The 11,021-nt window shown below is 39.0% G+C and overlaps 2 protein-coding genes across 2 annotated transcripts; one reads left to right on the top strand and one right to left on the bottom strand.

The window, feature by feature from the left end:
- The first annotated feature begins 1,794 nt into the window (after nucleotides 1-1,794).
- Nucleotides 1,795-5,159, top strand: LOC110758715 (Tetratricopeptide repeat (TPR)-like superfamily protein). Its single transcript, XM_088255339.1, has 3 exons — nucleotides 1,795-1,949; nucleotides 2,208-3,904; nucleotides 4,412-5,159. Exons 2-3 carry the CDS (start codon nucleotides 2,397-2,399, stop codon nucleotides 4,662-4,664), a joined length of 1,761 nt encoding a protein of 586 aa, XP_088111465.1. The 5' UTR covers nucleotides 1,795-1,949; nucleotides 2,208-2,396; the 3' UTR covers nucleotides 4,665-5,159.
- Nucleotides 5,160-8,411: 3,252 nt separating this feature from the next.
- On the bottom strand, nucleotides 8,412-10,708 carry LOC110758672 (transcription factor MYB119-like). Its single transcript, XM_021960583.2, has 3 exons — nucleotides 10,143-10,708; nucleotides 9,828-9,954; nucleotides 8,412-9,308 (listed from the first exon to the last, which is right to left on the bottom strand). Exons 1-3 carry the CDS (start codon nucleotides 10,646-10,648, stop codon nucleotides 8,418-8,420), a joined length of 1,524 nt encoding a protein of 507 aa, XP_021816275.2. The 5' UTR covers nucleotides 10,649-10,708; the 3' UTR covers nucleotides 8,412-8,417.
- Between the last annotated feature and the right edge of the window lie 313 nt (nucleotides 10,709-11,021).

Here is an 11,021-nt window from a genome sequence, read left to right as displayed (position 1 = left end):
GTGTGAGCTTAATTAAGCAAACATATGATTTTTTTGGCATATTATAGAGGTAACGGTTATTAATTATAATAATTGCCGAAATGTTTATGGGATATAGCTCAGTTTGTTGAGTTCTTTCGCCTCCATCTATGTGGACAGAGGTTTGAAAACCCCAGACACCCAATGAATATTTATATAAACTCCCATATCCCAATCACTTATACTAAAATAATAATAACAAGAATTACCGACACATGTGACGGTATTTGTGAGATTCTCTACTGATAAGGTGATCTTATGTCTTTTTCGCATGATTTGTTAATAACCAATTAAGCTCCATCGTGTAATGTAATCACAGAAAAAGCCAAGGCTTGCTTTCTTCTGATTAGTGGAGTACCTCTACGTATTTTGCTTTAGATTATGTACTAATTTTTTTTCATCTTCTCATCTCTGGCTAGTAGTTTGTAGACTAATTATTTGACACTAAAAAGACAGTTTTGCACATCACATACACAAACGTTTGCATGCATGATTAGTCCCTACATGTCCAAAGCATTCGATTAAGGTTCTAATACTTTGATAATTAGCAATCATAAATTCGATTTTTGGGAACTAATCATACATGTAGATATTAAGAAAATGATTCAAAATTTTCTTTATTTTTTGGACAAAAAATGATTCCATCCATTTAGCAAAATATAAATAGAACAAAAAGAGTACAGTTTCCAAATGTACATTTGCCACATACATCCACATCCCTTATCTGAAATATTGCTCTATTTTTTTCATATTAAAATATTAGAGAGTATATGAATGGATATAATATTCAATAATCTCATATACTCAATACCATAACTCAAATTAAAATCATAACTTCAGTAACAAATATGAAGGAGGATTTAGTATAACCAACCTGTGTCATTCCACTTAAACAACACAACATGAGTTGCCAAAAAGAACAAATATAGGGTAAGGGTAGAATAGAAAAATAAAGTATAAAGAGAAATAAATAATATGGAAGTGAAGTAAAAAGAAATTACTGTGGAGTAAGGGTAGAATAGGAAAGAAAAAAAAACAAAATTGATTAAAAAGTATTAAAAAGCAAAGGGAGTGTAAGTGGAGAAATGAGAGCGGGAAAATCAGCTCTCATATATATATACCAATTAATTGATGACATATAAGCTGTTAAAAGTCGAAACAACTTAAGAATTATTTGGTATACTATCACACTCTCAATAGGAAAGTTCCTCAAAAACCTATTATGTGACTGTTTACATTTACATTTTATGTTATTCATTATAATTACCTATTAATTTATGCACATCAACCGCTCGATAAATTAGCAAAATACAAACTTCTTATCCCAACAAAAAAAATTCAAACTAATAGCATGTGGTTTTTTGACCAAAACAAAAAAAGTTAGCATGCGGTTGCCTTAAACCAATCCCAAACTGACACGAGTTCCCGAAGTACCATCCGTGGCTGGTAGTATATCACGGATTCACGGAAAGTAAAGGTCGTGGTCCGTGTGGACACGTGGCGCACGGAGAGCAGCCAGATCGGATGGAAAATGGTCCGCGTCAGCAGCCGCGGGACTGAAGTCGTTGAGCAGCTTCCGTTCAAAACCCTCCTCCAAAATTTCCAGCGGACTCGGGCCCACAACGCGAAACCAAAAAAGCCAGTAAATCGCATAAATATCCCGGTAACTTACCCGCCACCGGACCTTCCGGTTTCGTACCCGTATACGGTATATGGTCAACATACGGTCTTCCTATTTATATACGGTCGGAGATTTTTTAAGCGCAAGCGTCAAACAGAGCTCGTGTTTGTATATATAGGACCCAAAGAGTGGCTCATTTTCCTCCGAAGCTACGCCTAGTGAGCTTCGTTCTGAGGGACTAGCCGGAAAATTTATCAGTTTCCTTCGAGCTTAATCTGAAAATTTATCGGAATTTGCCGAAAAAATTTAAGTGAGTTCATTTTCCTGGAAATATTGTTTGTTTTTTTTTTCAATGCTTAGGGATCTCAATTTTCGTGGTTATTGTGCAAGCTTTTGAGTGGCTTTGGGACGCGTTTCCCCGATCCGATTTTCCGGGAAAATACAATGAGTGGCATGAAAATTTTCGATTTCCAGTTTCTGTCTCTTGTGTTTTCCTGGAAAATTGGGGAATTTTCTCACGTGCTTGTCTGATTTGATTTGTTTCGTTGATATTTTTTTTCTTTTTCAGGTTAAAGAGTGAGTTGGAAGCAAGAAAGGCAAAGACTTTCTGCAGATCCGATTGAATTACGCCAAAAAGGGAGAAAAAGGAAAAAAAAATTCGAGCTTTATAAAAACGAAGCTGAAACTCTGATTCCTTTTCTTCAATTTTATCAATTTCACATTTTTCCTTCACTTTCTGATCCGAAAGCCGCGAGAAATGGTAGTGAAAGTAGCTTCGACCTGTTTGCAATGGTCGCAGCCGATCGTTCCACACTCTACCCCTTCCTCTCAAACTCTAGCCTCCGCAATCGCATCTCCTTCCTCAAAACGACGTACCCGTGGCGGCGACGGCGGAGCTGTTCTCTGCCTCTACGTCCACAGCTTGAACCGGTCGGCTCTGTTTGGAGCTCCATCGACGAAGCTAAACCGATCCAGGTCATGCGAGTTACGGAAGCCGAGATTTCGGTCCATGAAAAGAGCTTGCAGTGCGAACTTGGACGCCTTCTCCGACGAAGAGTTCTCGAAGAAGATTCAAGAGCTCGCTCTCAGATTCCAGCTCTCGGACGATTTTGACGGTGAAGATAACGGCAACGGCGACGGTAACACTTCGAATTCGGAAACAGAGAAAGCTGATTCTGATAGTCGCCGCGTCAATGACTCTTCTTCAACAATGAGATTTGAACAGAACCAGAGCCTGTTCGAGTTGCCGCTCGATCTGGAGCTACCGTGGTCGTCCGATTGGCAGCAGCGGGACGAGATTGTTCCGGAGGCGAGCATCGAGCGGAAGGCGAACAGCGTCGACCTTCCGCTCTCTCTCCGGATGATCAAGAGAAAGCTGCAGTGGCAGGAAGGGTTCAGAGAAGCTGGGGAATCCGCGTGTTCCTCTGTGAAAAAGGCCTTCTCTTCCATGGTGTTCATAATCCGAGAGCTTCATACGTACACCTTACAGATGAGAGCGGTTCTGTTCTACGAAGATTTACAGGGGATTTTGGGTCGTGTTCAGAAGGAGATGCACGCTTCGTTCGTTTGGCTTTTTCAACAGGTCTTTTCTCAAACGCCGACGCTAATGGTGTACGTGATGATACTCCTGGCCAATTTCACCGTCTACTCATTAGGCCATAACGCCGCCATTGCGGCTGCTCCGCCACCTGGGATATATTCCAGTGCAACTGAGACTACTATATCAGTGGAGGAGGTTCAGAATCACAACGATAAATTGGATAATACCCAATTTGATTCCTCGACAAGTAAGTCGTTTTCTGTGAATGGGAACGTGAATGGGAAAACGACATCCATAGGCGGAAACAATGGCGGTGGTGGGAAAGCCCGACCCGTGGGCAGCGGCACGGAAGGAGACGGCCGGTTCGACGGGTCGGACCAGTACCGGACAATTGTCCCCGACGGAGCTTCGCAGTTGTCCTCACTTGGGACGACGACAGAGGCAGAGTCGGTGTCCGGGCAAGAGAGCAAAGAGGAGGAGTTGGCTGTGTGGAATTCAATAGTGGAAGAAGCTCATGAAATGCGAGGCTACCATGAAGCTGTGAACCATGAAACGATGCAGAGATTTGTTTCGCCGGTGGTGGTGAATATGGAGGGTGATGATTACGAGGAGTACTTCAGAACAGAGCTTCTCTACCAAACGGGACTATCCATAGAGCCCAGCAATGCTCTGCTTCTTGCCAATTACGCTCAGTTCCTCTACCAAGTTGCTCATGATTATGACAGGTACTGTTCAATTTCATCAAATTCTCAAAGTTTTAGTTGCTAATTTTGATTTTCATGTCCATAAATTTCTTGGGTTAAGTTCATTTTCATTCATTGGTTGTGGAAATTAAACTGTCAAGTGGACTAGTGGAGCAAGTCAATGTTTTTCTATTTTTATGCGTCTTTGGTCAAAAGAAAGACAAAAAATCTCTGGGTTCTTGCCTTTGATTTTTCTTTATTGTCGTGTTGCTTTAAATTTTTTTTTCCAGTGATAGCCCTGACAGACAGGGAAATGTGTGGTGGTATTTTCCCTTATTGGTCACGCGCTTCACTTGAAAAAAAGAATCTTTGCTTTGATTTTAATAAAATTATTTGAAACTATATGGTCTAAAAATATGTTTCTTTTAGCGTAATTATAAGTAAAGTGTGATTAATGATGGATTTGTACTTAAGTAGAGTGTGATTAGCTTAAAGCGCAATTACATGTGGGCTGACTTTCGGGGTGATTGTTTAATGGTTTGGAAACAGAGCTGAAGAGTACTTCAAGAAGGCAGTAGGGCTGGAGCCACCGGACGCGGAGGCCTACAACAAATACGCGACGTTTCTGTGGAGGGTTCGAAACGACTTGTGGGCTGCAGAAGAAACCTTCTTGGAAGCCATTTCAGCTGACCCAAGCAACTCATACTACGCTGCCAACTATGCCCATTTTCTTTGGGACACCGGCGCTGAGGACACCTGTTTCCCTCTCAACTCTCCTGATGATGACACCCAAGATGCTTAGTAAATTACATTTTTTTTATAAAAAAAAACACATACAGAAGAGAAGAGAAGAGAAAAGAGCCGTCACCTTCCGTTTATTTTCCCAATTTTACTCGGAATTTGGTATTAGAAAATCCAAAAAATAAATAAAGAGAAAAAGGAAGAGACTAGCAAGAGGTCTTTTTTTTTTTAATATTTATTTGTTCCTGAAGTTTTGGTGGGCGGTGGTGGTGGTGGCGTTTGGAGCGGAGGGAAGCACGTGACCTGGGACATGCTCACATGCACGGCAAAACTGGCAGCAGAATTTGCAGTGTGTTTGGCGTTGCGCGTTGTTTCCGATCTGTATGTGCGCGGGGAGTGGAGCCAATCGGAATACATGGCTGTTTTTGCACAGATTATGTCGCTTTTTTTTTGTTAATTCCTTTTCTTTCTTTTTTTGGGTCGAGACAAACAATCACATGGCAAAGTGTAATTAGCCTCCTTGTTAATATTATGCCATTTTCAATTTTACTACAAATGCGAAATTGAAACATAATTTGGTCAAAGAAAGCACGTGTTTCTCGTGCATTTTGCTTATGCATGGCTCTGGAAATTTCTTCTCTTCAATTGAATTTTCTTTTGTGTTTTGTGGGGATACAGTGTGTGAACTAAGTTGTTGATTTGTTTCTATCGGGGATTATGAAGACATGGAAAAACTATATACTTTTGTCTAAAGAACAATGATGGCACGGCACCTTCATGGGTGGCTGAGAGAAAAGGGTAATGGTTTCCCACTCCTCAATCCGATCCGAGTGAGTTTATAAAGATATCGTATCCCACTTTTTCCTCATGTTTAGATCAGTGACGGATCCAAAAATTTTCAAGACTATCCAATTATATGCGGCTTCCTTGGCTAGTTTATTTTGCCTTTTATTATAGATGAGTTATTGGACAAATCAATGTAAAACTCAACTTGTTGAGCAGGTCAATAGCCCCTTCCTCGATTGATTCATAACTGAATTCTCTCATATGTTACTTATGAGATCAATCTTGTAAGAACTACGTTGTATACAATAATTTTTCAGAACATGGGATTTAGGGTAGTGAATAGGCTCTCTTGTAATAATTATGAATAAAGCAATCATGCTTTTGATGATGTATAATGTGCAGTACCAAATGCATGTTTTTCAAAGTTAGTAACTCTTCACAATTATTGGACAATATGTAGCATATTCTTCTCCTTTAGTAAAGTTTAACCATGTGAAGTTAGGTGTTTGGGGAAGACATGACCTTAACGCGTCTCAATAATTACAACTGTTTGCTTTGAAAAGCAAATGACTAGACATAGGAAGCATATAGATGAACAATAATGTGTCTGAAGTCAAATGGGGTCGTTGGATTGGGGGAATTGAGATGAGATTATTAAGTTAGAGCCAAGCAGAAAATGACGGTCATCACGTGAAATCGAAGATGGTGATGAATTAATCTAATCTAAGACCAGTCTCTCTATGTCTCCATTCATCTTCTCTCCTTCCTTCCCATGCCCTCTCCATACCTTTCTCTCTTTAATCTCATTCATATATGCATCTGCCTCTCCTCTCCATACCTCTCTCTCACACACTAGATCTCATTCATCTCGGTTGCTGCTTCAATCTCATATGTCTAATATTATAGATGATGGGGGCAATACTAGTATAAATATAGTTTTTTTCGTGAAGAATTCAATATCATATCGAGACATTTTGTGATAAAACCTCCCACATACTATAATATGCATGTGGTTAAGCTAGAAATAATATTTGTGTTAGACCAATTAATAGCGGGCATTCGCCTTTTTGAAATCTTAACAATCTTGCTAATAATTTGGGCATGACATGTAAATTAATGCATAATTCACCGTGAAGTCTATACCAATTTACAACCTTTTATATTGAGAGGAGCGATAACATAATAAACTCAATACACACTACACGGATACTAGGACTCGAACCCAAAACCTTTCTTGGGGGAGCAATTGCTCCAAACTACTACACTAATGAGTCATTTGCCCAAGTTTTGTTTCAAAGGAAAAAGAGGAATTCTTATGGGCTAGTTTGTTGGGCTGCAAACCCAATTGGCACAGGCTAAGGAGAAGGAGACCCCAGGTCTGACCATCTTTGGGCTCGATCTGAAGCCTGATGTTTGTTTCTAGCCTACCTATATATAGCTGGTCCAACAGCCTTATTGGATCAACTGTGGCCCAACGTTCAATTTATTTCCAAATGAGCATGTTCAAAATTGTGGTAGAACATTCACAACTCTCTAAACCACCTCCTTAGATAAATTTTAGGGAGGAATTGGAAAAATACAATTCTAACATGCTCCATATCCACCTCCTAAAATAGGGAGACCTCTAGGAGCTCCTAAAAAAGGACTCCTAGTGGCTCCCTATAATTTAATGCTGCTTTATTTTATTAGTATTCCAAACTTTTAATTAATGGTAACTATTTTTTATATTATATTTTAATAGAGATGGACCAATTAAAAAAAGTTATAGCATTTATGACTCTCTAAAATAGAGAGCATGATTGGAGTTTAAATTTTATAGAGAGCTCCTAAAATAACTTATATATATTTTTAGTTAAAATTTAATTGAAAAATAGAGAACATGATTGTGGATGCTTTCAAGATAACTTTTTTAATGGCTTCAAAACAAGAATGGTCTAGCAAATTTTAGACCAAATCTCCAATTTTTGTTCATTTGCGTAGGAGTATTATGCACGGTCATTTTACACCTATTTCAATAAATCTTGGAGACCTAACCAATGAAGTTGACGCAAAATGATAGTAATAGACTTATACGCTTACGTGTGTCATACACGCTGATCATTACACAAATTGATGATTTTACAACTTTTATCTTTATGTGTGAAGTACACGTTTACCGTTACACAAATCCAAGAAAATGGAAGATTTTGACTAAGATTGATAACGAATGTAACTTCTTAACAAAATACATTCCAACATGGCTTTACCTTAACAAACCGAAATTTTAGACCAATCTCCAAACTTGTTCATTTGTGTGTACGGTCATTTTACACCCGTTTCAATAAATCTTGGAGACCCTAGTCAATGAAGTTGATGCAAAAGGATCGTAATAGGCTTATTATACCCTTACGCGTGGCATATGCGTTGACCATTACACAAATTGATGATGTTAAAACTTATATATTTACGAGTGATGTACATGTTGACCGTTATACAAAACGATAAAAATGGAAGATTTGATAACGAATGTAACTCCTTAACAAAATATTCCAACATGGCTTACCTTAACAAAACAAAATAAAACCACAAGCGGATTCTTCTCAGTTCTCTTTCATCTTTCCTTCTAAATTGAACTATAAAAAAAAAAGGTGACTCTAAAATTCTAAATATACAAATGCAGTGCATGTAGGGCTGAAGGGTGTGGGAAAAACATTCCACTCTATCTCTCACTGCCTCCAACCAAAACCCTCGTCAACAAAACTGTAATGAATCAGAGGCAGTTAGGAAAAGTAAAGAAAAAGACAGAAACAGAACTGAAAAAGAAACCCCAGAAAAGAAAGTTTTGCAGTCCAGCCTGCTACAACTAATAAACTATAAAACGCTTATCACACAATACAAGCATTTTAGCAATATTTAAGCCAACCAACACCATATTGGTAATTTCCAATCCAGTCAAAAAAAAAGAAAAAAAGAGAATCCAGGCTTCACATTAATTATTAGTTCCTAATAGTTCTTCACAGCTAGAAGAAACTATGTCCTGAGTTGAAGATCAGAAGCTGGTTCTGTTGGTACCCTGAGCAAATTGAGAAGAAGAAACCATCTCTATCAAATCCATCTCTCTCCTTTCATTTGAAGAAGCAGCAGCAGCTGCAGCAGCTTCATGATATTGATCATGTGCCATCAAATATTCCATGCTTGTGTTGTAAAAACCCAAGTGATGATGATCAGTGGAACTAAAAGATGATGATGAGTTGGCTGACCCATTTAAGAGGTATGAGAGGTAAAGGTCAGAGTAGAGGGGGGTAGGAGTAGTAGAAGTAGTGGGATTAATAGCATTTTGTATAGGCTCCACTGGACTAACAATTAGGCCAATGTTGTTGCTGTTGTTGCTGCTGTCAATGGAATGGGATGGATGCTGCTGATGAGGATTGAAAGTCTGAACATTGTTGGTGAAGAAAGTTTGCATGAAATGAAGCTCCTCATCATTGTATAATGTATCACCCAAATTCAAAGGAGAGTCACAGCAATTGCTAGTTGTGGACTGGTCAGATGGCTCTGTGGCCAAAATGTTGAGGTGGGTTTTTGATGGGTTTTCATGAGAGAGAGTGGAAGAACTGGTTGGGGTGTTGTTGCTAATAGTGGAAACATTTGGGGAGGAGTTATTATTATTTTTGTTGTTGTTGTTGCTCATGAGGTTCTTGCTCCTGATGTAGTTTTGGAGTATGGAAGACTGAGGCTTGTTGTTGTTGTTTCCATTTTTCCCCTCTGCCTGCCTGTTCTTCCTCCTTGAATTCTGCCTCCTTTTTGTGGCATTCCAATGGTTCTTGATGGCGTTTTCGGTTCTTCCAGGAATGCGTTTCGCAATCTCTGCCCAACGGTTCCCAACCTCAGTATGAGCTTCCACAAGTATCGTCTCTTCCTCTTCAGTCCAGCTATCTTTCTGAAAAAACCAAGATACCAAGCACAAATATGGCACATTGCACTCTAAAGTTATAAGCTATAGGGAACAAAATTCGTATGTGCATATATTACAAAAAAAAATCCAAATTAGTTTATGCTTAACTGAAAAAAGGATGTGCATTTTTGTTAAAAATGATGTTTAATTACAAAATAAACATTCACAAATATGCTACTTATAGCTATTTAGCTAACCATAAACTAGGGTTTGAGAATACAATTTGACTTACCCAAACGGAAAGAGAGAAAATCTATCAGATCTATAAATAGATCCTTCACAATCTAAATTTGCAACTTTGACTTTTTTGAGTAATATAATATAGAGATCCATAGATCACAATCCGAGCAAAAATATAGCGAAATTTGGAGACTTTTCACAGTGAAATCCTAACTCGTAGCTAAATAATTGTGCCAAATCTAAGCCAAAGATTTGAAGTTCTTAGTTATTCATGCATCAAAGACATACAACAACATCGACACCAAAAGTGATTTAAGAACAAACCTTGATATCAGGGCGCAAATGATTATGCCATCTCTCTCGACACTGCTTGCCAGCCCTACCCACCAGCTTCTCAGCTATCTGTGCCCATTTTCTCACTCCATGTTGCTTCACCAACCTGATCAGCTTCCTAATTCACCACACCAAAAACAAAAACAACCCATTAATTTTACATGCAACATTATTTGTGACTAGAAGAAATCAAAATCAACCAAACAAAGAAATGAAACATCCATAAACTTGAACAAAAAAAAAGAAAGAAAAAAAGGCAAGTAGAGGATGATGACAAGGTTATTTCTTGTTATATATGTGACCTACCTGTCTTCTTCATCAGTCCACTGTCCCTTTATTAAAGCTGCAGCAGGTAAACCTTTTCTAGCTCTCTTTCCCACCCTCCTTTCTGAAACCTTTGCTTCTTCTATGAAACCAGTATTAGGGTTTTGCTCTGCCTGGCCACTCCAAGCCATCATCAAGGCCTCTCCATGATCACCCAAAAGCCCATCCAGAAAGCTTACCTCTTGGGGATATTGAGCACCAGCACCATAGCTAGGCCAACAAGAAGCCTCGTGGCCAATTGCACCACCAAAAGAAGAAAAACCACACAACCCATTTGTGGAAACCACATTTTCTTTGCTGCTTGGATTGTTTTGGTGAGAGAGATTGCTCTGCCTTCCCCACAGGAACCTGTCTATAGCTGTCAATGGAGGACCTGGTCTATGTATATTTTGATGGTGATGATGAGGATGGTATGGTTGTGTGTTATTTATAAGCCCATAAACACCATAACCACCACCACCTTCTTCTCCTTCTCTCTCTCCTTCCATGGAAGACACAGTTGAAGAAGAGTGATTGACAAAAAGAAGAGAGAAATTGAGGAGGCTGCAATTTTGGTGAGAGGTTTTGTGTCTTCTTTTTTGTTTCTTTCTCTTTATTTTGTGCTTAGAGAGAGAAAGAGAGAGAGCACCCATAACGATAGCTGGACAATTAGCATGTACTAGGCCTTGTAATGAGCCACATGGCTTAATAGCCGTACAACTGGAGGTGCATCCAACGGTTGAGAATTGTCTTTGGTTGTAACTCCTGAGCTTCCTCTCTTGTACAAAAGTAGAAAGAGCTGGGGCTGGGGGAGGAGAGATATTAGTGGGTTTCGTTATTAATTCCACAATTATTAAATTCATTTTATTACAGATTTGTTAA

Source organism: Prunus avium, chromosome 6, assembly GCF_965620075.1.
Source record: "Prunus avium chromosome 6, drPruAviu1.hap1.1, whole genome shotgun sequence".
NCBI lineage: Eukaryota > Viridiplantae > Streptophyta > Magnoliopsida > Rosales > Rosaceae > Prunus > Prunus avium.
The sequence above is the reverse complement of the archived record's forward strand: the minus strand, read 5'-3'. Positions and strand labels throughout refer to the sequence as shown.